The sequence below is a fragment of the Eulemur rufifrons genome, chromosome 30 (assembly GCF_041146395.1).
Source record: "Eulemur rufifrons isolate Redbay chromosome 30, OSU_ERuf_1, whole genome shotgun sequence".
NCBI classification, from domain to species: Eukaryota; Metazoa; Chordata; class Mammalia; order Primates; family Lemuridae; genus Eulemur; species Eulemur rufifrons.
In genome coordinates this window covers 138785696-138807842 of record NC_091012.1, presented here as the reverse complement: position 1 = coordinate 138807842, position 22147 = coordinate 138785696, and the positions used below count along the sequence as shown (strand labels likewise).

Here is a 22147-nt window from a genome sequence, read left to right as displayed (position 1 = left end):
ATATAAAAGAAAGAGCAGAAACACGAACACTAATTAGGAGACTATTTTAATTTTCCAGGAAAAAGATGATAGTGTCCCGAACAAGGGAAAGAGTTGGACAGATCTCACATAGAATTTAAAATTAGAGACAAAAAGACTTTCTGAAGAATTGGATTTCTGGAGAGAAAGAAAAGAGAGAAGAATGAGGAATGACTTCTGGATCTTTGGCTCGACCAAAAGCGTGGATGTTGGAGCCATTTACCGAGACAGGAGAGCCTGGGAGAAGAACAGGTGTGAGGGGAAGTCCAGAGCTCTGTTTGAACGTGTAATGTTTGAAATGCCTGCCAGCCGCCCACGTGGAGGCGTGGAGTAGGCTGAACACCTGAATATAGGACTCTGGAGTCCAGAGAGTGGCCAGGGTGGCAGCCACCAGCAGGCGGACGGTTGTTAAAACCCTGCAACCCAAAGAGAGCTCAGGGGAGAGAAAGGTCTCCCAACCCCCTCCTCACTCCCCCATGCCGAGTTCTCTGCCCACACACTGCACTTTTCATCTCTTTGCACGCATACGGGCTGCTGCACGTGTGTGCAAGAATACCCGTGCTCTGTGAGCCCACAGACCACTCACTCCTCAGGACTTCATGAGGAACGATGTGCCTGTCCATGTTAGCTATTTCTGCTTCCTGTTTCCTGTGGTTGTGCATGTCACCCAGTGATCTTTGTGCAATCATTTTACATATTTATCTCCCAAATTCAAAATTAAGCACTGTTAAGGCAGAGATTGAAATACATCTAGTGCTGGGAATAATGTGTTTGTGTGTATGATTATGTGTATGTGTATGAATGTGTATGTGTGTGTTCATGTGTACATGTATGCATAGGGTGTACATATATACATATGTGCATACAATATTTATATTCTATAGAATATTATGGGACACATATACATTTATACAGTGTATATATATAGTCTATATATTTGGTACATATAACATATAGTATATACATGTATAATATTATATAGTATAGTATTCCCAGCGTTAGGCACAGTAGTGTCATAATTCATGGGCATTCAATTTCAATGTGATGACTAGACGGATGAGTGGATTAAAACATGAATGAAGTTACTAGACACATAGAAATATTTCCATGAGAACGTTTAGTTAAAAGTTACATTGTACCTAGACTCCCATAAAAATAGCCCATTTCAAATCCATTTAATCTACAAAGAAACTATTTCTCAGACAAGTAGGAATTGCTGTTTCTAGAACTTTTTTGAAAGCATCATTGCAAATAAACCTGCTCATTTGGATCCTACTTTTTTTTTTTTTTTTTTTTTTTTGAGACAGAGTCTCACTCTGTTGCCCAGGCTAGAGTGAGTGCCGTGGCGTTAGCCTAGCTCACAGCAACCTCAAACTCCTGAGCTCAAGGGATCCTCCTGTCTCAGCCTCCCGAGTAGCTGGGACTACAGGCATGCACCACCATGCCCGGCTAATTTTTTCTATATATATTTTTAGCTGTCCATATAATTTCTTTCTATTTTTAGTAGAGATGGGGTCTCACTCTTGCTCAGGCTGGTCTCGAACTCCTGAGCTCAAACGATCCACCCACCTTGGCCTCCCAGAGTGCTAGGATTACAGGTGTGAGCCACCGCGCCCGGCCTGGATCCTACTTTTCTTCCAGGTGGTGGAAGATAGTTAGGAGCAATCACTGCATCTAACTCTGTGGACCAGAACTGCCTTTCCTAAATTCAAACAAACCTTTAACACATTCTTCTTCCCTTTCCGAATGAGGCCTCCTGCCCCGATAGGAGGCAGATGCAACAGGGTCCTGCTGGCCTAAGGAATCAACATTCCTGGAGCCCCAGACCCTGGCTTTCTCCCTCCTGCTCCCTTTTAACCTGCCCCAGGTCCCTGAAACCATGCCGGACGCTCTGCATGGCAGTTCTGACTGGTATCCACTTTTCAACAAAGCCAGAAACATCAAGTAACTTATTTTCTGACTCAGATATGAGTGTCGTATAACACTCTCCTCTTGCCGGGTTTATGGCAAATATATTAGGTAAGAAAAGATGGAAACAAGAAAAACCAACATGAGAATGATTTAGTGACTTCAGTCAAAGAAGTATAAGGTAGTCTTTCCAGGAGTAATTAAGACCACTGAGGAATACCAGGAAAATGGGTGCATCATGTTTTTAGAAGGGAAACAACAGTTTATATGTATTATCTTTAAAAAAAAGTATGCATGTGTACAAACAACATAAATATAAAAACAGCAGATCTGTTGGAATGACATATATATAAGTTTTCTTGTTAAATTTCCATTGCAACATCAAAATATCACACTTACAATAGATAAAAATCATATGAAAGAATTCAAAAGTCAAGCTATTTTGTACATGGTAGTTCAAACAGTATAGTTACATGTTTATGGGTAAGAAGATTTACTATGTAATAATTCTGAATCAAAACCTCACTGTCCCTCTGTTGTGCCCTTGTGTGCTGAGGGGCTTGGGAGACGGGACGTGTCACAATCGGGTTGGGAGACATGACACGTCTGTTACTTACTGTTGCTGACTGCACCTGTGGACGAGAAATGAAGGGACACCTTGGCACTCTTGAGGCGTGTCTGGCCCCAGTATGCTATGGCCTGCAGCTCCACAACATAGTCACAGTCGGGCTGAAGTTTCTCCAGGATCACAGAATTTTGAAACTGGAAATTAAGAGAATACGCCCAAGCTCCATTACAAGCCTTCCATGCCTCTCATCGTCATTGCAAAATCTTCTATGTCATTATGTGGCATACCAGCTTCTGGCTTAGGTATGTCTTTAATTTCCTAAGATCAAACACTTTTCTGCATCATTAGGATCTGAAAATCCAGTTCTACTATGGATCAAAATAAACTTCAAATCTATTTTCAAAATAATGCTCTTGATCCAATTCTTGGATGCTCTCAGGTAGCACGGAAATGAATCATGCTGATCGCTGCTGTCTGAGGTACCACCTCGCAGAGAAAAGAGAGCTGTGTGTAACAAATTAACAGAGGTTTATGTTGCCACATACCTGAAAAAATTATGAATCAGCATGAATTGTATTTCTTTGCTATCTAGTCTATATCTTCTATGAGCAAATTTCCACCAAAAGCTATAGGAAAAATCAACCTGACAAAATGTGTGAAGATTTTTCTGTCACCGTGTGTTGAGTAGGGGTCTGGGTGAGGGACCCTGCCAACATTCTATCCAGTCACTTTTTGCCCTAGGTTGCTGTCGTTACCCAATTTCAGTTCTTTCTGCCCATGAGGTAAGCATGCGCTACCGTTATCACTTGTAGCAAAACCCTTCAACGTAAAAGATGGAACTGTCAGAAAATTTTTAAAAAATAAAATGAAAATAGTATGACAGCTACATATCAATGATACGGACTTTTGGAGATGTTTTATAATTCTATATATAATATATAAAGAGAGTGGCACAGATATTGGAATCCTTAGGTCAAAAATATAGTCTTGCTATCTTTTCATTTTTAAACATTTATTTATCCATGAGACTTGACTTCTTAAATTAAGGGAAATGTGTTTAAGTAAATTCTATAATAAATGAATATACACTAAAAGGAAACTGAATAACTCTTTTTATGCACCAAACATTTCAATTGATGCAAGATATTTGCAATCATAGAAATCTCATTGCAGAAAACATTTCAGTGAAGACTTTATTTCTTGGCATCTGAAGAATAAACCACTCTAGATTCTTTTAATCAATATACCGTCAAAATGCTGTTTCTAAATTGTTTACTGTCTGCTGATTCAATTACAGATGGAAACACCTTTCAACAGAAAAGCCATGAACACTTGCTCTTCCATTTACAAGGATCTTGCCAAAAAAAAAAAAAAAAGACCTAAATGGAAAGCACATTTTGCATTCTATATCATTTGCTGTGGCTAGACAGGTAGGATGGGGCTAATTGAAAGTGTTCTTTTGATTTCTGGAGTTGTGGCTGCCATTTAGATAAGAGCAGGTTAATGGGCTAAATTCAATTATTTTTGCCTCAAATGTAAAAGACAAAACAGTTGGAATGCTACTGCATTCTCTGAACTTCCTCGGTCAAAACGAACATGACAGGAAGCTTTCCTGCATCCATTCCTTCTCTCAGCTCAGCAGAGCCCACTTTTCAGACCCGTTGTCTGGAGTTCAAACAGCCCCTGCAGGAAGAGGCGACCCTCTCCTTCCCGTCCCCACTTACCCCATCTGTAGTCTTTCTCCGCTTCTTCTTCGTTGGAACGAGAGACTTGCTGCTGACCATCCAGCTCCAGAACACTTTGTAGTGATGCACAGGGATGTCCAGCTCCTCGGGGACGTCCCAAACGACCGTGACAGTCACACTCCCATCACTGTTTACGGTGGAGTTTGCCAGCCGCAGGTTAGCAGGCGCAGGTGGGGCGGATGGGTCTGAAGTCCAGTAGAAAGACAAACATGTGACTCAGCTACTGAGGACAATGACAAAACCATCTTTGAGTTTGTAATGACTACATGGTCATGCAGCAAGCATCGCTTTTTATATGCGGAAAAGCGGAAAAGAAGCGATAAGTAAGGTCCCCTTGTTAAGCCTCAAATGAAAATATAGTCTGGAAAACAGTAAGATAAATTTGTTTGGTCCAACAAATTTGTAGTCTAGAAGGATCCTCCAGGCCTTTGCATACCACTGCAGCCCAGCCAGATTTTTGCTGTACTGAAATGGCTACATTTCTGTAAAATATAGTAAAATTTAATGCAGGTGAATTGACATTAAGTCAGTAAGCAAAGTAGACTCACCCTTGAAAACCCCAAAAAGAGAAAGCTAGAAATCCAGTTCACACAAGGAACTGTTTTCTGCTTAGTGACCCTGTAGTGATGGATATTGGCATCAGGTAAGAGCAACAAAAAGAGATCAGGGAAAAAAGAAAAACCTGCACCATTTTTTATCCACATTACAAATTGGATGACTTGCGGGTAATACCCATTTCTGTAATTTTACCATTTCTGGTTTGTCTCCTAAACCAGAACCTTCTCAGCTGTCAAGAGAGAAATTAGGTGCTGGAATTACCACCCCACAAATCTCCATTTAAAGCACGCATGTGAAGAAGACTAAAGTGAGCAAACCTCACCACAGATGATTTACAGATGGTTTCAATTTCAAGTCACCTCCCCATGAAAACGCTGTCAATAATTTCAATTATAACAGCATCTGCATCAGAGGTGCAGAGAAGTTACATCTAACTTGGTATAAATGAAGACTGGAGGGGAAAAAAAATCCCTGTTTTTACTCTCAGCATCCCTTGTGGTTTGATGGAAATACGAATTTTTTAAAAATTTCTTATTCTTCTCTATGATCCATAATGTCTGGGGGCTTCGTTAGGTTAGTTCCTTCATTTTTTAAAATAAGAAAGCTTCGTAGTTGTTTTTTAGGCAAGGGGCTAAGGGGAAGCGGATCACGTGATGCTGTCAACCCAGCAGTGGTCAAATAAGCAATGTGGGGAATCTCCCCGCAGGCGCAGGGCTTATACCGGGATATGCGGACCCTGAGTGCAGCTGGGGCCCAGAGACATGCACATTTCATGTAAAACACACAGGTAATTCTGAAGGAGATGATCTGCAGGCCAGAAGGTGACAAGTACGGCACGAGCTGGCCAGGCGCCAAGAGGCACGAACACCACTGAGTTCCGCTCGAGGAGGAGACGCTTGCTCCTCCTGCGGGGACGGAAGCACCGCTGTCCTTGCCATGGGGCTCAGCAGCGCCAGGGGAGTCCTCCTCTGATCACCAATATCGATTAACCAACGTCATCAATGCCACTGATCGTTTCCTCCTCTTTACAACGCAGGCTTCACTAGGCTTTGTGGTCACCTCTGTCCACGGGATTTTCCTGCCGTCTTACCGGAGCCACTTCTCAGCCCCACGCCCCACCGGCTCCTCCAAATCCCCTCCTTTCTAAACAGGAGAGCAGCCCACTTCTGCACTGAACTCGGGGGCTGCTCCTCTTTTCGTGGACACTCACTCCGCAGGGATCTTGCCCCGCGTCACAGCTCTAAACGCATCTTCGTGCCGATGACTCTCAAACTGGTGCCTGGACACAGACCGCACCCCTGAATCCGGGTTCAGCTATTCAACAATCTTCCAGCCAGCTCCACTTGGAGGTCTCAAAGGCATCTCAAAAGTAAAGGGTCCCAAACCAAAATCATGACCCCTACACACCCGCCCCCTGCACACACAGCCCCCACAAACACCCCCAGCTCGGCACATGGAAATTCCTCCTTTCCGGGGCTCCAGCCCCAAACCTTGAAGTCATACGTTTATTTTCCACTCATATCCCTTGAGCACATGGTGTTAGCACCACCTTCAAAATATATGTGGAATTTAACAGCTTTCCCCCTCTTCTGACAGCCGGGGCCAAGCCACCGGCACCTGTGCCCGTCACTGCGGAGGCCTCCTGACAGCGCACCCTGGCTCCACGCGGCCTGCGCAGCGCCTGCCCTGCACGCAGCAGCGGGGACGCTTCCCCACGTGAACCCGGCCGTGCTGCCCTCTGCTCGGAAGCTTTCACACAGAGTAAAAGTGCTAGCGGTCTCCGAGTGCCCTGCAAGGCCACTGCACACCTGCCTCCTTTCCTTGAGTCCCGGCCACCCCTGGCACCAGCCCCACAGGTTCCCACGCTGTTTATTGGGGAGGAAAGCCGGGATGCTACCGAGGCTTTTCCACTGGCTTTGCCCGAACGCATTCCCTCGGTAGCCCCACGCCAGTAGTCCCCGTCCTACTGCAGGTCCGGCCACCCTGTGCACAGTAGCCACACGCTCTTCCCTCCACCGGATGAAACACATTTCACCCTGATTTTCTCCCGCTCCGTTATTCTCCAAAGCCCTTATTACCAACCGGCTTATCGTACGCTTTGCTTGCTGCCTGCCTCCACTCACAATAATGAAATGTCCGCGAGCAGAGTAGTTTCTGTCTGTTTAGTTCATTTTCATATTTCCAGCATCTAGCAAGCAGCTTGCACACCATACCTGTCCAGTAAACATTCGCTGAATGAATGAATGAATGAATGACAGGCTTCTTTTAAATGTAGCTTTGATTTTTAAAGGGATATTTCAGTTTCAGGTTTAAACCCTTGTCAATCGGAATTGCTAAACCACAACAAGATCATAAAATGAATTGGAAAATAAAAGGAGTGGTCATTCCCAGTTTGCAGTAAGAGAATTAAAGTGACGCCCCTTCCTCTGGCATTGGATTCCATCCCTAACCTACAGAAGGAAGCTACAGACCTTTCTCCACAGGGAACCTCGCTGGCAAGCGAGTCATCGCCTCAAGGCAAGACAAAAATTAAAATACCTAAAGAAAAGAACTGCCATTCATGTTCTCAGTGATGCACCTGAATCTCTGTATGCTGAAAATAAGCAGTCACATGAATTTTCCCGGCATTCTGGGTTCAAAAGGAAAAGCTCAAAATCATCTCCTCTTTTAAAAAAATGTTAACATTTAAAAAGGTCAACTAGTGCTAGGTATTTCATCATTTTCCTTAATCTGCTTCATTCGTTATGTCATTATTTATTTACCTGGAAAATCTTTCTTATATCTTAGATGTGATCATAATATTCCAGAATAATATGATCTAGTTCATGAAACGTTATAAAATATGAAACAACATAAGTTATGAAAACAACATATGAGGAAATAATGCTATTAAAATATGAATTAATAATATTTGCTTTATATGTTCTCAAAACTAAGGCCAATTTTGAGTTTTTACAATATCGAGATGGTGCTGTTCCACTATTAAGAAGAGGTCTCCCCAAACTCTTCCTCCCCCAAAACAATCAATATTAAATTAAAACACCAAAAGGAATTTGTGGCCATCACCTATTTATTGCCCCCATTGTCCTGTGCAAATTAGCCATTTATTTATCCACTTACTCACTATAGAGTTCAGCTAAAAGAGGATCAGTTTGGTTTATCTAATCTGAAGTATTTCAGTCAATCCTAACATACTTCCAAGTTTAAGCCATTCTCTGCCTTAAGAAATGGTTCCCTACGCTATGAAATAAGGCACATTCACTTGAATTATACAAAATCTTTTCTTACCACTTACATGATGCTTTAATTGTATTAGAATTTTCTAATGTAATTGGATGTTTGCATGTGAAATATACACACACACATACATCTATAGACATATACAGACAGACAGAAAGAGAGAAAGACAGATCTATGTTATAACAAAGCTGTAAGAGATTCTACAATTTATTTCACTTTTTTTTTCTTTTTTTCCTGGTGTGAGTCTTAGGGGTCAGAGAAGTGAAGTAACATGTCCAAGGTCATTTGTGTAACTGGTGGCAGAAAACAGAGTAGGAATAAAAATGAGAGGAAAAAGAGAAAGTTGAGGCTCTGACAATATACACCTTCAAGTGCCACACTCCGTATATGTTATATTCCATCATCACAATGAGGGTCAATATCCCTGCAGAAAGTAAAAATGCAAAGTCTTTTAGTGGAGAAAGTGTTCATCATAACAGCCTAGAGCAGGCACTGACAGATGTTTTCTGTACAGGTCCACACAGTGAAGATTTCAGGCTTTATGAACCATACAGTACTGACTACAACTGTTCAACTCTGCCCTCATAGCTCAAAATCTCCTGCAGACGATATGTAAACACGCGAGTGTGGCCGTGTTGCAATAAAACTTTATTTGCATAAACAGGCAGCGGGCCATAGATTGCACACCCCCAGCTGGGAGAATTTCGAAAACTGCGATACCATTAGCTTTAGGAAACTTGACATGAACACTGTTTATTTCTAGTTTTATAAACATATGGTTATATTTTATTGACTAAATGTTGGCATTACTGCCCTCATTTTAGAGATGAGGAAATTGAGGACCAGAGGGTTTAATTCACTAGTTCAGGAGCACAGGGGGAGAGGGTAGGATTCACATCACAGGCCTTTGACTATTTAGTATGTAAATCCAACTTCAGCCTTGGAGAAAAGCAGTTCCTTCCATTGACGATCGTATGTGGTGCTTTCAGCAAAGGAAGATGGAACAGTTCGCTTTCAGAAAGACAGATTTCAGGTTTCATCACTTAACCTCTTGTGTTTGAAGCCACAAATGACAAAGTAACAGGCACAAAGGTTTGGTACAATGGAATGACTTTGAGCCTACGTTGGGTAAAGTGACAAGCAAAATCACTTATCACCCGTGGAGAAATGCAGGTCTATTATTGCACTGACATGAAATCTCATGGGAAAGGACCACTTCTGCCTGTCCCGGGAGAAACTCCACCACTTTTTGTGAGGCTGGCTGCTTTAGGTTTTCAGACGACGCTATTTATTATAAACAGAAACCTATCTCTGCGTGTTAAAAGAACAACTAACTAGCATGCAAGGGCCAAAAAGAGAATGACCATTACACATAATCATAAACACACACACACAGAGGAACAATGTATACTTCAAGAAAATAAACGTTGATTTTACTTTTTTTGATTTCTACTACTGATGTCTGTTGATCAAACTTTCCCACTGAAGTGCATCCTAGGAATACTTCTTAAGGTATGTAACTGTGATCAAGTGCTGTTATATTGTAAAAGAAATGATACAGCTATGTCACAAATTTTCCAATTAACTAGAAGATTGGTTCTAGTAATATTTCAGCCTTTTTTTTCTTTCCAGACTTAGCAGTTGGGATAATGTTCTTTTGCCCTTAAAAAAAAAAAAACAGTTCACTCTGCAGCATCTAGACACACAAGAACTTATAAGTCTCTGCAAAACTGCTGAAGCTACAACTGCAGGCAAATTGCCAGCTCTTTGATAGTTTCAAGACATATGTACAACCAAGCCCAGCCCACTGGAAATGGCACAACCTGAGCTGCTGTGGAGCAGAGTAGAAAGTCACAGGTCTCCAGGGAGCAGCAGGGGACTTTATTACCACGAGTGAGATCTGTTCTAGTTTTACTGATGCTCTGTAATGTACGCATGGAATGACATCCACAAGATGCTTACGTGCTGTGAAAACAACGCTGTCTACTTCCTTTCCCTTTGCAACGTACACTACGCACATGGAGAAATACGGAGAAAAGGATAGGGGAAGAGCTTTGAATTTGAACGGAAGTGAATATAATAACTAAAAGATTATATGTTAGGTTAATGATAATTTTAGTTGGATTTTGAAATTTTTCTTCATAAGATTCCTTGCAAGTATGTGATTTCACAATGTCAAACTGATATTGACTAATCCTAGACGACCAAACAAATGTTTCCCTGCTTTTCCCAACATATTAAACAATGGATTTGGGTTCTGCTTTATGCAATCCACAAAATTGGAACTTTTCTTTATCAGTTACCCATATTGACACATAGATGGTCTCCATGGCCAGAAGAGAACACTTTATTTACAAAATTCAGCAAAGTTGTAAATACTATCTTGTAGTAGGTAGTCCCTGCTTAGCAATACATATTTCCAACCCTAAGCATGCAATATATGTATTTTTAGCCCATTCCATAAATATCAACAATATCAAGAAAAGGTTAAACACCAATTTACTGGAAAAAAGTAAACAAGTGCAAAAATATTTTTCCAATTGCACAACCCTCACTCTAACTTGACCACTCACAAGTCTGGGCCCCGTGTTCGTCAGACATCAGTGGTTTCTCATTCTGAGAAGTGCACGATGACATAAAACCTGCCTAATGTGGGCAGAGCTAGGAAGGCACGCCTGTGTCCAGTCACTACCTCTGTCCCACAGGGGAAGAAGATCAGGAATATTTGGTCCTATGGGGATTCCTTTCATGATCTCACCTCATTTCTTTCATGAAACTATTAATATATTTATTTTAAACCATAATTAAAAATGTACAGATGAGCTCTGTGGTCTGCAGCAGGAATCACGTGGACGTGGAGTTGAACAAGAGGCAATCAGTGAGCGTTTCAGGGCTCCACCCAGACTCGATTGCACTTTCCTATTTCAGGGTAAATGGTGCATTTTTATTCAATAAAAGCCCATGTAACTGTGTGGGGTCCAGTTCTCATTCTAGACGATGAAGTTGCTCAGATACACTAGGAAGGAAGTGCCCAGACAGCATGGCCTTTCCATTGTCAGTTAGCACCTTCATGACCACCCCTGGAGGCTGTCAACAGACCTCTGCCCAGACCCTAAAGATCTCATGATAGCAATGCTCTGTAAGGAATCCTGAGAGCAAAGCCACCTTCCCCACCTCCACTAGGCAATACGAGCTACAGCTCTTATAGGTAATTAATTCAACATCTGTCTCTAGGGGCTGGGGACCACTTCTGTCTGATGTCTGAATTGCAGGCTTGCTCTGAGAGCACCAGCCCACGTCCTGCCGGCAACTGAACAGATGGTAATGCATTCTGACCGCAAAGTGTCTGGATCGCATTTGAACCATGAAACCCAAGGTGAAGAGTTCTCAAGCCACCTCCCAAACCCACTATTAATTATTGATTTCACTTGCCTCTCTAAATTGTCAGACAAGCTAGAGACAGACTCTTAAGACAAAGTTTGATGTCTTGATTTATAGTTTCACTTTAAAGCTTGCTTAATTAGTATATTTGCCTCCCTGAAGAAAAAAGCAAATTTCCCTTTTCTTAAAATGATTTTGTAAAAGAAAGTTAAAAATCTACGACATGCCCTATAATAAAATCCAAATATTAAATTATTTTGATTGCAAGTTTTCCACTTGACATTTATGATTACACAGAGAAAAGGGTAGCAATATTCCCCAGTGAAAACTGGATAGACTATCTGAGACATATATGTTTTTCCAATCATGGAACAGAAAATGCAATTTATAGCAGCCAGTTTAAACCTTCTCATAAGAAGATAAATGATTGATGTTATAAGTCTTACATTATTCATTAATATCACAATGCATTTTGTTTAAGATAAATTTAAATGAGCTTCCATGTAAGAAGATAAGTCCTGATTAGTAAGTGGACAACATGATTAATCTGTATCTATGAAACCTGATCTCGATGGTTAGCCAAGCAGATAGGTAATTAATTTGGAAGGTGTGCAGCCATATGGACACAATTGGAGAAATAATCCTAAAATATTATTAATATCTGGACAGATTATGTCCTTCAACTGTTACAGACTATACTAACCAGAAATACAGTACAGTATTCATCTGATTCCACAGAGATTTTAAAATAGCAGTGAAATAGGAACTGAACAAAATTATAGCAATCAATTTTGATCAAATGTCGCAGGAGGGGTTTAAATTGTGGATGTTATGAAAGGCTGTATCGTCTAGTGTAGGTGAAATTCAGCTTTTCCCTTTGAAAATTAATGGAATGGTGCTTGATGCAGAATACCTTTAAGCAAAAACTCAAAAGAAGTTGATAATGGAAACCCACGCCCACTTCAAAGCTAAAAAATAAAAAATGCTTATATTATCTTCGGTGACACCTTGCAGGTGAAAGCCCAGTGATGCCCTTCGCCATCAATTTACAAGGTCCTTTCAAACACATCTGGTCCCACTCTCTAAGGACAGAAAAGCCCCCACCTGCTAACCATACATGCGAACACAGACAAAGAATCTATTCCACGTGTGCGCGGGAGCAGGGCGCGCGCCCCTGTCTGCGCAGGACAGGAGGACTGACCTTTGGAAGAGCGGAAGTGTTTGCTGGGGGCTGTGAAGCCGCGGGTCCCGTGCACGTTCACGGCAGCCACTCGGAACTGGTACCACCTGCTGGGCCGGATGTCCATCAGCTGAACCCTCTCGTCTGTGGTCTGAGGGGAAATGTCACAGAGCACAGGGAATGTTCCATTTTTATTCTGACATGGGGGTTGGATCTGTTTTTAAAAATACACTAACTTATCAGCCGATGCAACTCTGGGTAGAAAGCTTGTCATGTCCAGTTATAGAGGGGGCAGTTGGGGATCAAGGAACCACTGCTATTTGACCCCAAGGAATTAAACATCTCTGGAAATCAAAATCTTGTGACAGCTGGGCACACACGGTGGCTCATGCCTATAATCACAGCATTTTGTGAAGCTGAGGCAGGAGGATCGTTTGAGCCCAGCAGGTCGAGACCAGCCTGAGTAACAGCAAAACCCTATCTCTACCAAAAATAGAAAAGTTAGCCGGATGTGGTGGTGTGCACCTGCAGTCCCAGCTACCTGGGAGGCTCAGGCACAAGGATTGCTTGGGCACAGGAATTGAGCTTGCAGTGAGCTATTATGATGCCACTACACTCTAGCCAGGGTGACAGAGCAAGACTGTCTCAAAAAAGAAAAAAAAATCTGTGACAAATGTTTGGCCTATTTTTAAATCTGGTGACTAGATACAGCATTTGAGGGATTTAACCAATAAAGAATATATATGTATAGTGATCACTACATTATAGACATGAAGATGAAATCATCTTTAGATTATAGGAAGAAAATGCCCCCTTTAACTTGCATGCCAAATATAACTCTGGAAGTTAAATATAAACAACTCACATGCTTAAAAGAACACTAAAAATTTCTGGAGGTAAATTGTAACCCAAGACACTATTTTTTTTTATTTGAGCAAATCACTTAACATCTGTGATTTTAAAGGGTGAGATGTGTTAGTATATCTTTGTCCACTAAAATGCCCAAAGAAAAAAGACACTTGCAAGGTCAGTAGGATTTACTGTCTCTACTGCCACCATCCCAAGCTATCAAATAACTTTAACAGTGTTCATACTCTAGACCTGCTTCCAACAGTGTTCTATGTTTTCTTCCCATTTGCAGATCTGAAAACCTTTGCCTTGAATTCCAAGGAATAAATACGTACAGTCCGTGGTCTCACCTACACCTAGTGCCAAACTCAGCGTGGCTCTATGGAGGAAATTGGGGAAATAGGATTAAATTCAAACCCTCCCAAACCTCTGTCTATACTAATTTATAGAAAAGGACTGTCGCATTTACACCAATATCCAAAAGGAGCTAAACATTTCTGAGATCAAAGAAAGAATATGAACTCGTAAACTTGGCTCTCTACTTGCTTTGGCAGAATTTGAGACAACTTTCAACTGATTTCAACTTTTAGAGTTTTAGCTATAAATTTAAAAAGCTTAAAGTCAGCATGACATCCACAGTGTTTAGCAGACAAAGAAAGGAAGTACTATGTGTGGCATTAACTGGCAAGAATAATAGCTACAATAATACAGGGGCTTTCCTCTCTCCAAAAGGAGAAGATAAAAGAGATGATTTTATTGTCAGTTACTTTCCTAAATCTTTACATAATTTGGAAAATTTACAAATGAATCTGTAGTATCATTACTTATGAGAGCAGGCCATGTATATCAAATGCAATTTTAGGCTGTTTTCTGAGTAACTGTATGTTTCATTAAAGCAAATTTTTTCATAAAATAGGTAGAAAATACAACTACTAAGTTTATTTGGCCAGGTATCTTTTCTAATCTAATATTAAACTAATTTAATATTAATTTCTTTTACATCAAACTTCTTGTTTATTTTGGGGTTTTTATTTCATTTTAGTGTTTATCTCCTTTGAGACACTACCATTGAGAAAATAACCAAATTCTTTTTCCAAACACCTAAATGCTGAAATTTATTTTATATTTACTGAAAAAAAATGAGAATCTAGTCCTTGGAGAAAAATAATCTGATCAATTTAAGGTGATAATTTTTCCCATAGACACAAGTGTGGAGAAGGCATTTTAGTTGTTGAAAGCATGAAGCAGTTTCACATTGAGAATTTATTTTGTTTTTTTAATATCCACATGATTTTGTGATTTTTTTCTTTTTCTTCCTCCTCTTCTTCTTTTCTTTCTTTCTTTCTTTTTTTTTTTTTTTTCTTTTTGCAGCTGGTAGTCCATTTAACAGCTCTTAAAAAGAAAGAAAATATTTTGCTTTTCTCGTCAACAGGACAGAAGAGGAGGAAGTACTGTTAAGATAAACTCTGGGAGTTCTGCCATCCAGGTGGTGTATCAGTTTTTGAGTTGATTAAGACGGAGAAGAAAGCACTTAGCAAAGATTTATGAGCTGTTGGCTACTTCCCACTAAGCAGTTTTGTGATATGAATCTTGCTCCATGCGACCAAAGTCCTTGGGTGGAATAAAAGCTTAAATGTAGGAGAAATAGAAGAGATGCCATGTAGATTATTAAATATCACATTAACCAGTCTTTACAGTGTGGCATTTCCCTGACTCTGGTTGGTATTGAGTTTAGCTAAAGGAAATGTAGTTCTTGGAGAAAATAAATGTGAACAATCAGATTACAAAATTACCTCCCTTCCATGTGTTTTTTGAGCAAATTAAGCCAATAGTCAAGTCTCTGGGTGTATTGGTTTATAACTGCAGTCCTCATTCTCTTTTAAGCAGATAAGCAGGACACTAATTCCACATGTGATTAAGTTATTTTTGTAGTCACGCTGTTTTGAGGCATAGCAAGTTAATTTTATGTAGGTGTGTAGTAGACGCTACCCAAGGGGAAAAAGCAAAGTCTGTGAAGCACTTACCTGCGCCACTGTCTGCCAATGCGTGGCATCGTCCTCACTGGGATGGATGCCATAATTCCACCTTCTCTGGACCACATAGATCACAGGCTCAATGGAAATATTGAATTTTGAGGACCACTTAATCTCCAGCTGTCCAGACTGCAATTCTGTAAATCGTAACTCTTTTCTGGGCTTCAGGGGAACACCTGAAAAAAACCATGTGAATTAAAATAATCTGTGTGTGCCCCAAATTGAAGTAAAATTCAAGGAACAAAATCTATAAAGAGACAAATCTCATCGGCTGACAACTGATATTCTATTTCCTTTCATAAAAGTGGCCTCTCCATGCAGGGGTTCACATCTGAAGTCTTCTGACATTGAGTTCCGCTGTTAGCCCCTTTTCTTTTACCTTTTCCTTTTCTTTCTTTCTTTCTTTCTTTTTTTTTATGAAAGAGGGTCGAAATTGATAGCTGATTCTGAACAAGTGGTTTTCTCCCTAGTAATCCCTAGAGCAATCCTTTCATGTGCGCTCTTCGGAATAACTCATGTTACCAGGTTGCTTCACTTAAGTTCAACATGGAATTCACATGAGGCGATAGTTATAAAGAATTTCAAGTCACTTTTCCCATTTTTAACATGCTCCATTTCTGTGGATACATTCTAGGTTCATTATAACATGGTTCCCAGGTTTGACGTTCTTTCTGTCACAGGGAGTTTTCCATTTAAGGAAGAAATTGCAAAGCTAAATCTTCTCATGTGGTGAAATCTCACAAGACTGATTTCCAAAGCATAAGTGTTTTGGATTCCCCAGTTGATTGCTTGGGCGCTCCCCTATACATTTCATGGTTTAAAATTGGAAAATGATGAATTTGTCATGTTTGGTTTTGGCATGAGTGAGTGCATTGCTTCAGAAGTTTCTCGCAGGTGTCTCATTTTAAAGTAGTTAATCATTCTGATTTCTTGCAAGTTGTCTGGAGACTGAAGGATTTAAGATCCACAGTTCAAAATAGTAGCCATTATAGAAAGGGAACCTTAAAAGAAATTTATAGAGGTAGAATCTATGGTGCCATGGTATTGAACACCATTGACACCTAGAATGAACACACCATCATTAATATCATTTTCTGTGGAGAATGGGCGTTGGCCTAGAGCATTGAAAACTCATTTGAAAGGCTAGTTCAGAATTCTCTATTTTTTTTTTTTTTTTTTTTTTTTACATTTCTTAAGTTTAAACAGAGAAGAAACTGGGAAAATGTGCAAACACCAAATGTAAATAAGATTTGATGCACGTTGGGGACATGGCTGAATTTCAACTCATTTTGATCTGAATTCATGTTAAGTCTTGTTTAGAAAAATTTTAAAGTTATCAAATATGTAGGTGGATGGGGTTGGATAATTTTAAAAAAGCATATTTATATATGGTCAAAAGTCATTGATTTTTTAAAAAACAATATTTTCTAGAGAGCACATTTACCATTTCTATTGAATTCTGTATTTTGATTTGCTGGTGGGTTATGGCTGTACCTTGCCCTTTAGTTTACCCTAAATTTTCCTCACCTGACTCTCACTGGGACTTTGTGAAGTGGGTGAAGGGTTAATTGTCTACATTTGGAACGTGAGATAATGGAGTGTAAGGAAGATTAAGTAAGTTGCCTGGAGCTATGATACAATCTCTGGTTTCTCTCTGAATTCTCTGCTTCCTTTGTACAGTTAAAATTAGAAAAACCCACATCAAATGGTAGAGAAAAGAAGTGATTTCTGATAGATCTGCAAAACCCTTGGACATTCTTATTCCAATGTCAGCTTTCCTGCTTGGCTTGGAACTTCACTAAGTCAGTCTTTGGCTCCTGTTCTGCCATGACATGAATTTCTTTCCAGCTTATATCATAAATTTTCTTCTCTGTGCATAATCTTACAATGGGGGTTAGATTTACTTTGATGGCTAGAATGTTTCTGCTAAGAAGACGATTTTCTAATCTATCCCCAAACCCTGCCTAGGCTGAAAGCTACTCTCTCTCCCTCGCTGCTAAATTTCTCTGCAGAAATCCACTCTTAAATTCCTCTCCCCAAAATATGCTTCTTCTCCTGCAATATCTGTCTTCATGACAACTTCATTCTTTAGGACAGCTAAGAGATCTGAGAACGTTTTGTGATTTGTTCTTGAACCTACTGACATCCACTTGCTTTATTGCACTGTACATTTTCAGGAATTCCTGAATCATTCTGTCTCCATGGTGACCACTCCATGTTACTTCCCTCCTCGTCTACGTCTACTTTCACAATAGCCTTCCAACCCATCTCCCCACACCTCTCTTTTTTCTAATTCCCTCTTCTTGGCATTTTGTGGTTATTTTTCTAAAGTAGAAGCAAGATTGTCTCCTTCAGCTTCTCAAACCGTTCACTTGCATCCCATTCTCTACAGGACGCAGGGAAACCGGCCTCTCCTTCAAGGCATCCGTCTTTACCATAGGCTGCCGTTTATCTCGCAGTTTATCTCTTGGCACGTCAGACATTGTCATCACAGAACCTATCTTCAAACCCAGCTTTCCTAGTGACACACTGTCAGGTAGTTCATACTGCCATGGCCTGTTTATGGCTTTTTCTTCCCCCACTCTGAAATGTCTTGCCTTCTATTTTCCGACTGCAGAAGCTTGAATACTTCCAGGCTCAGACCAAATACCACCCCTCTGTGACACTTTCCCCAAACTTCCCAGTTGAGAATAAAGGCTTTATTCTTTTGTCCCTCTTCAGTGTGGAGCCCGTAACTGTCAAGACATGCATTGAACTGCCTCTTGCTGCAGCAAGCTCATTTAACGATGTCTGTCTTCCCCGCTAAGCTACAGCCCCCAGAGGCCAAAAACCCTTTCTCCTTCATTCCTGCACTCACAACGTCCCAGGACAGCATGCTCTGCAATAGCAAACGTTCAGTAAATTTTTGCTGAAGGAATGGCCTAATCCACTTACTTATTCTCTACTCTAGAATGCATCTGAGGAAATAAGAGAATACTGGAACATTTATGCAAATTTTTGAGGCAATGATAAACCTCTCCCTGCTTGAAAGTCACTTAGGGAGGAAAGAAAGATGACACGTTTTCTGTGCTGCCTTCTTAATCACATATTCTTTCAAGAAACTCGGATCTCTGTTTTCTGTCATGGTCAAATTACTATTTATTTACTCTTTTTAAAAAGCAGTACTAAAATTTTTATAAGATAGAACATTTTTATTGCACTGACCATAGGACTTTCCCATTAAAAAAAAGAAAGAGACCATTTTCTGATAGTATGGAAATTCCAAAGTTAATTGATGATTGGTTTTTATCCAGAAGTGTCAAGAAGAAAGCCAACAAAATTTTCTTGGAGTGATGAAAAACCAGTCTCAACAAAATGATCATTTCCTATTGTTCCTGCATTCAAGGTGTGCAGGCAGGTGCTCGACACAGTTCTCCTGAGGGCTCATGTGGATACAAGAAGAGAAAGTAACCTCTGACAGCATGTCACGATTCACTTGTTTATTTTGTGTGCATGGTAAAGAGGAGATGACCAGTTCTTCAAACTCATAGAGGACACTCTCTGAGACGTCCAAATCCACCTCTCTCCTTGGCTTTCCAATGCATGATCCTCTAGAGTAAATCCAGCTACAGTAAATACTCTAGCAACTGAAGCAACCTGAACTCACCAGGAGCAAATCCAAGCATCCAAATCCCCTCACTATAAGGTTTTAATCTTGATTATCATTCAACTACCAACAGCCTTTATGGAACATAACGAGCATCAGTGTGCTGTCAGTTCAAATTTCTTCATTTAAAAATCTCTTTAATTTTGATGTACCCTGATCCTGCAATTTGCATGTTGAGAAATGGTCCATCTGCTTTGCATTAGGGTCAGTTGGCTGCCTTGATTGGAAGTAACTCCAGCCGCTGCTGTAATTGTGTGCAGGTGAGGCTCGGCCCCCTCAGACCTCTGCCCGCGCTGCCTGTGCGCACGGTCCTCACTGGCCGAACCAGCATCCCAACTGCATAACCAGATGTGTAGACTGGATCTCTTCTCAATGTGTTTTCTATCATGTAAATGATTGGAATTTTTTTCTTTTAAAATTATTGTTGAACAAATGAGTCATCTAAAATCTAAACTAGTCTGTTGAAAAATTCAAAAATGTTATCATATGGCACCCCGCAATATGTGACCATAGAGGTCCATTTTATTTTGTTTTTCTTTTTGTAAATGCACAAAAGTATTCTGGGGAAATCGAGAGAACAGAAACCCAGTGCTTTAAAAAATGTTGACTATATATCAATAGAAAAACCAGTGGGGATAAACAATCAGCAGTTATACTCACTGTGAGATTTTATTCCTGTAAGTTTTTTTTTGTCATGAGTCTAAATGATATAAACATGTAGCAAGATACAATGTCTTAGTGATTCAATAATTAACCACTACTTAATATCTCTCATAAAGATGATCAGATAATCTAGGAATTAAGGCATTGGACCACTGGGAATTTATTTGTGAGAAGTTGTATCAGTCCATTTCCAGAGGCCTGAAATTTAAAAATTTTATGTGTTAATTGTGGCAATCAACTCCATTACCACGTCTTTTTGAAAAGAAACAAATTGACACACAATTAATTGTTGTTTATCCATGGCAAAGGGAAACTATAGATAACTGAAAGCCACAAATTAGTCTGAATAGTTAGGTTTGTGAAATTTTTCAACTTTTCTCCTTCCCTGCCCAAACCAATTGCCACAGTTGGAAACCAAGAGAGGCAGTGGGATTTGACCGTAAAGCAGTAAAACATATCACCTTCTGGCAAGAAGACTGCCCACCAAAGCCATAAAATAGATTTAATATAGAAAAGAGAAGGAAGCGCCCCCAAATGCAATCATTTTTGTTTTACCTGTAGAAGATATACTTCTTAAACTTTCCATAGGTATATTAAGGTTTGCATGTCATAGAACTAGCACCAGCAGGCATCTCCACTCACATTAATGTTTTCAAGTCTTCTATTTTGCTGCTAATAATTTTATTTAAAAAGTAAAAGAAAGGGTCTCTGTTGTTTGTTTTAAATTACAACATTAATCTATAAGGTTAAAACCTCACAGGCATCAGCTAAGAGCAGTTCTAACAGCATAACCCAAATTCAAGGCTCAATTATAACGGACAGTCTTGCTGATTCTCTTTTCTGGATGCCCATTGTTTTCAAAAACCCCAGTTTCCAGTGTATACAGCTTCTGAAGTACCTTCCATCTGCCCTTGCACAAACATGGCAGACCAAATAGAAAGTATGTATGTGCTTTCATAATTAAAAAGAATTAATTAACCCAATAATTGACAAAATGAAAAATAGTGCAGGGGTTGTTGGTACACATCAATTTATTTCAAAAGTTAAGAAATGATTTTTCCACTTAAAAGAGTACTGTGTGCAGGACGACCTCAGTAAGGAACTCTTGGACTATGCGGTGGTTGGTGTCACATTGACCTTTGCACCCCAACGCCCATTTCGGATCACAGCGAATGTTGGGCATTCCGTAAATGTTTATTCAACTGAAATGTATCAGTATTTGTCAATCCAAGTGACATCAGCCCGTTTTAAACTTAAACTTAAACTGGGGAAAACATTAAGAAAATGCTCCTTACAATTTTCAAACAGCAACTACCTACACAGCAACACTTTACTAAGTAAATAACTAATGAATGACAAGCTCATGAGGAACTTATAGGTTTTCAATATTTATCCAATAGAATTTGGTTGTCCATAACATGCATGCTGTGTCTAATTTAAATACTTCAACTCTACAATGTAATTGACAATTAAGTTCAATGAGGAACAATCCTGCATAATTCACTAGCCTAAAATGACTGATAAAGTGTGATTTTATTAGATTAAAAGTATTCTATATTGACATGTCTTTTAGTTGGCCTATTATTAATACATAATATTATAACACAGTGATGCCCAATAGGTGCTTTGGTTAGGGTCCTATTCAGCCAAAATAAAAACGGCAGGGGAGCTAGCCCAGGTGGGAACAGGTATTTGATATATTTCTGCTACCAACCACCAAATCCCTTAGGAAGGGCCTGCAACCTCACGTTCTGCAGTGGTGAAATGAGAGCAGGACTAGTTATAGCCAACTGGCCATGGCTCCCACTCTTCCTAAGGAAAAGGACCACACAGACCTAGTAGAAGCACAGGGAGAGAAGCAAGCTTATTTCACATTCACTTGTTTTGAGCAACAAGAAAGCAGTTTGAGGTAAGAAAGACAGTGACCACAGGGACCCCAACATTGCCAAATTTGGTTTGTGTGTGGTCTGGCTGAGCATGTGCTTTTCTCCTTACAAAGCCAAGGGATGGGTCAGGAGAGATGATTCCCCTGGGGCCTTCTCTCCTCTTCTGAGTGAGCAAGATCTCCTGGTTGGGAATGACAATGGGGACTCCAACTGGAGAACTAGCTAAGATATCCATGAAAGGTTTGCAACAGGCTCGATTTGACCCTTCTTTTTACACATGCTAACTTAGTCTTGGGTACTGTCAAACTCTCCCAGGACATGGAAGCCAGCCTTCCCCAAGGGGCTCTGAGGAAAGCAAAAGAATGATGACTACTTCTCTCTCTATCTATATATCTTTTTCAAAATGATAATCTATTGGCCTTACTATGGTAATTATGCAAAAGTCATTCTCATGTCAACAGAGTCTGTTTTT

The 22147-nt window shown here is 40.1% G+C and overlaps 1 protein-coding gene across 1 annotated transcript in view; it reads right to left on the bottom strand.

Annotated features, from left to right (window-relative positions):
- The window catches only part of ANOS1 (anosmin 1), a 150467-nt gene that overhangs the window by 23994 nt on the left and 104326 nt on the right, over window positions 1–22147 (bottom strand). Inside the window, exons 5-8 of the mRNA XM_069463845.1 lie at window positions 15472–15656; window positions 12620–12749; window positions 4219–4424; window positions 2544–2688 (exon numbers count right to left, since the gene is read on the bottom strand). Coding sequence (XP_069319946.1) covers window positions 2544–2688; window positions 4219–4424; window positions 12620–12749; window positions 15472–15656 — 666 coding nt within the window. The remainder of the gene's footprint in view (window positions 1–2543; window positions 2689–4218; window positions 4425–12619; window positions 12750–15471; window positions 15657–22147) is intronic.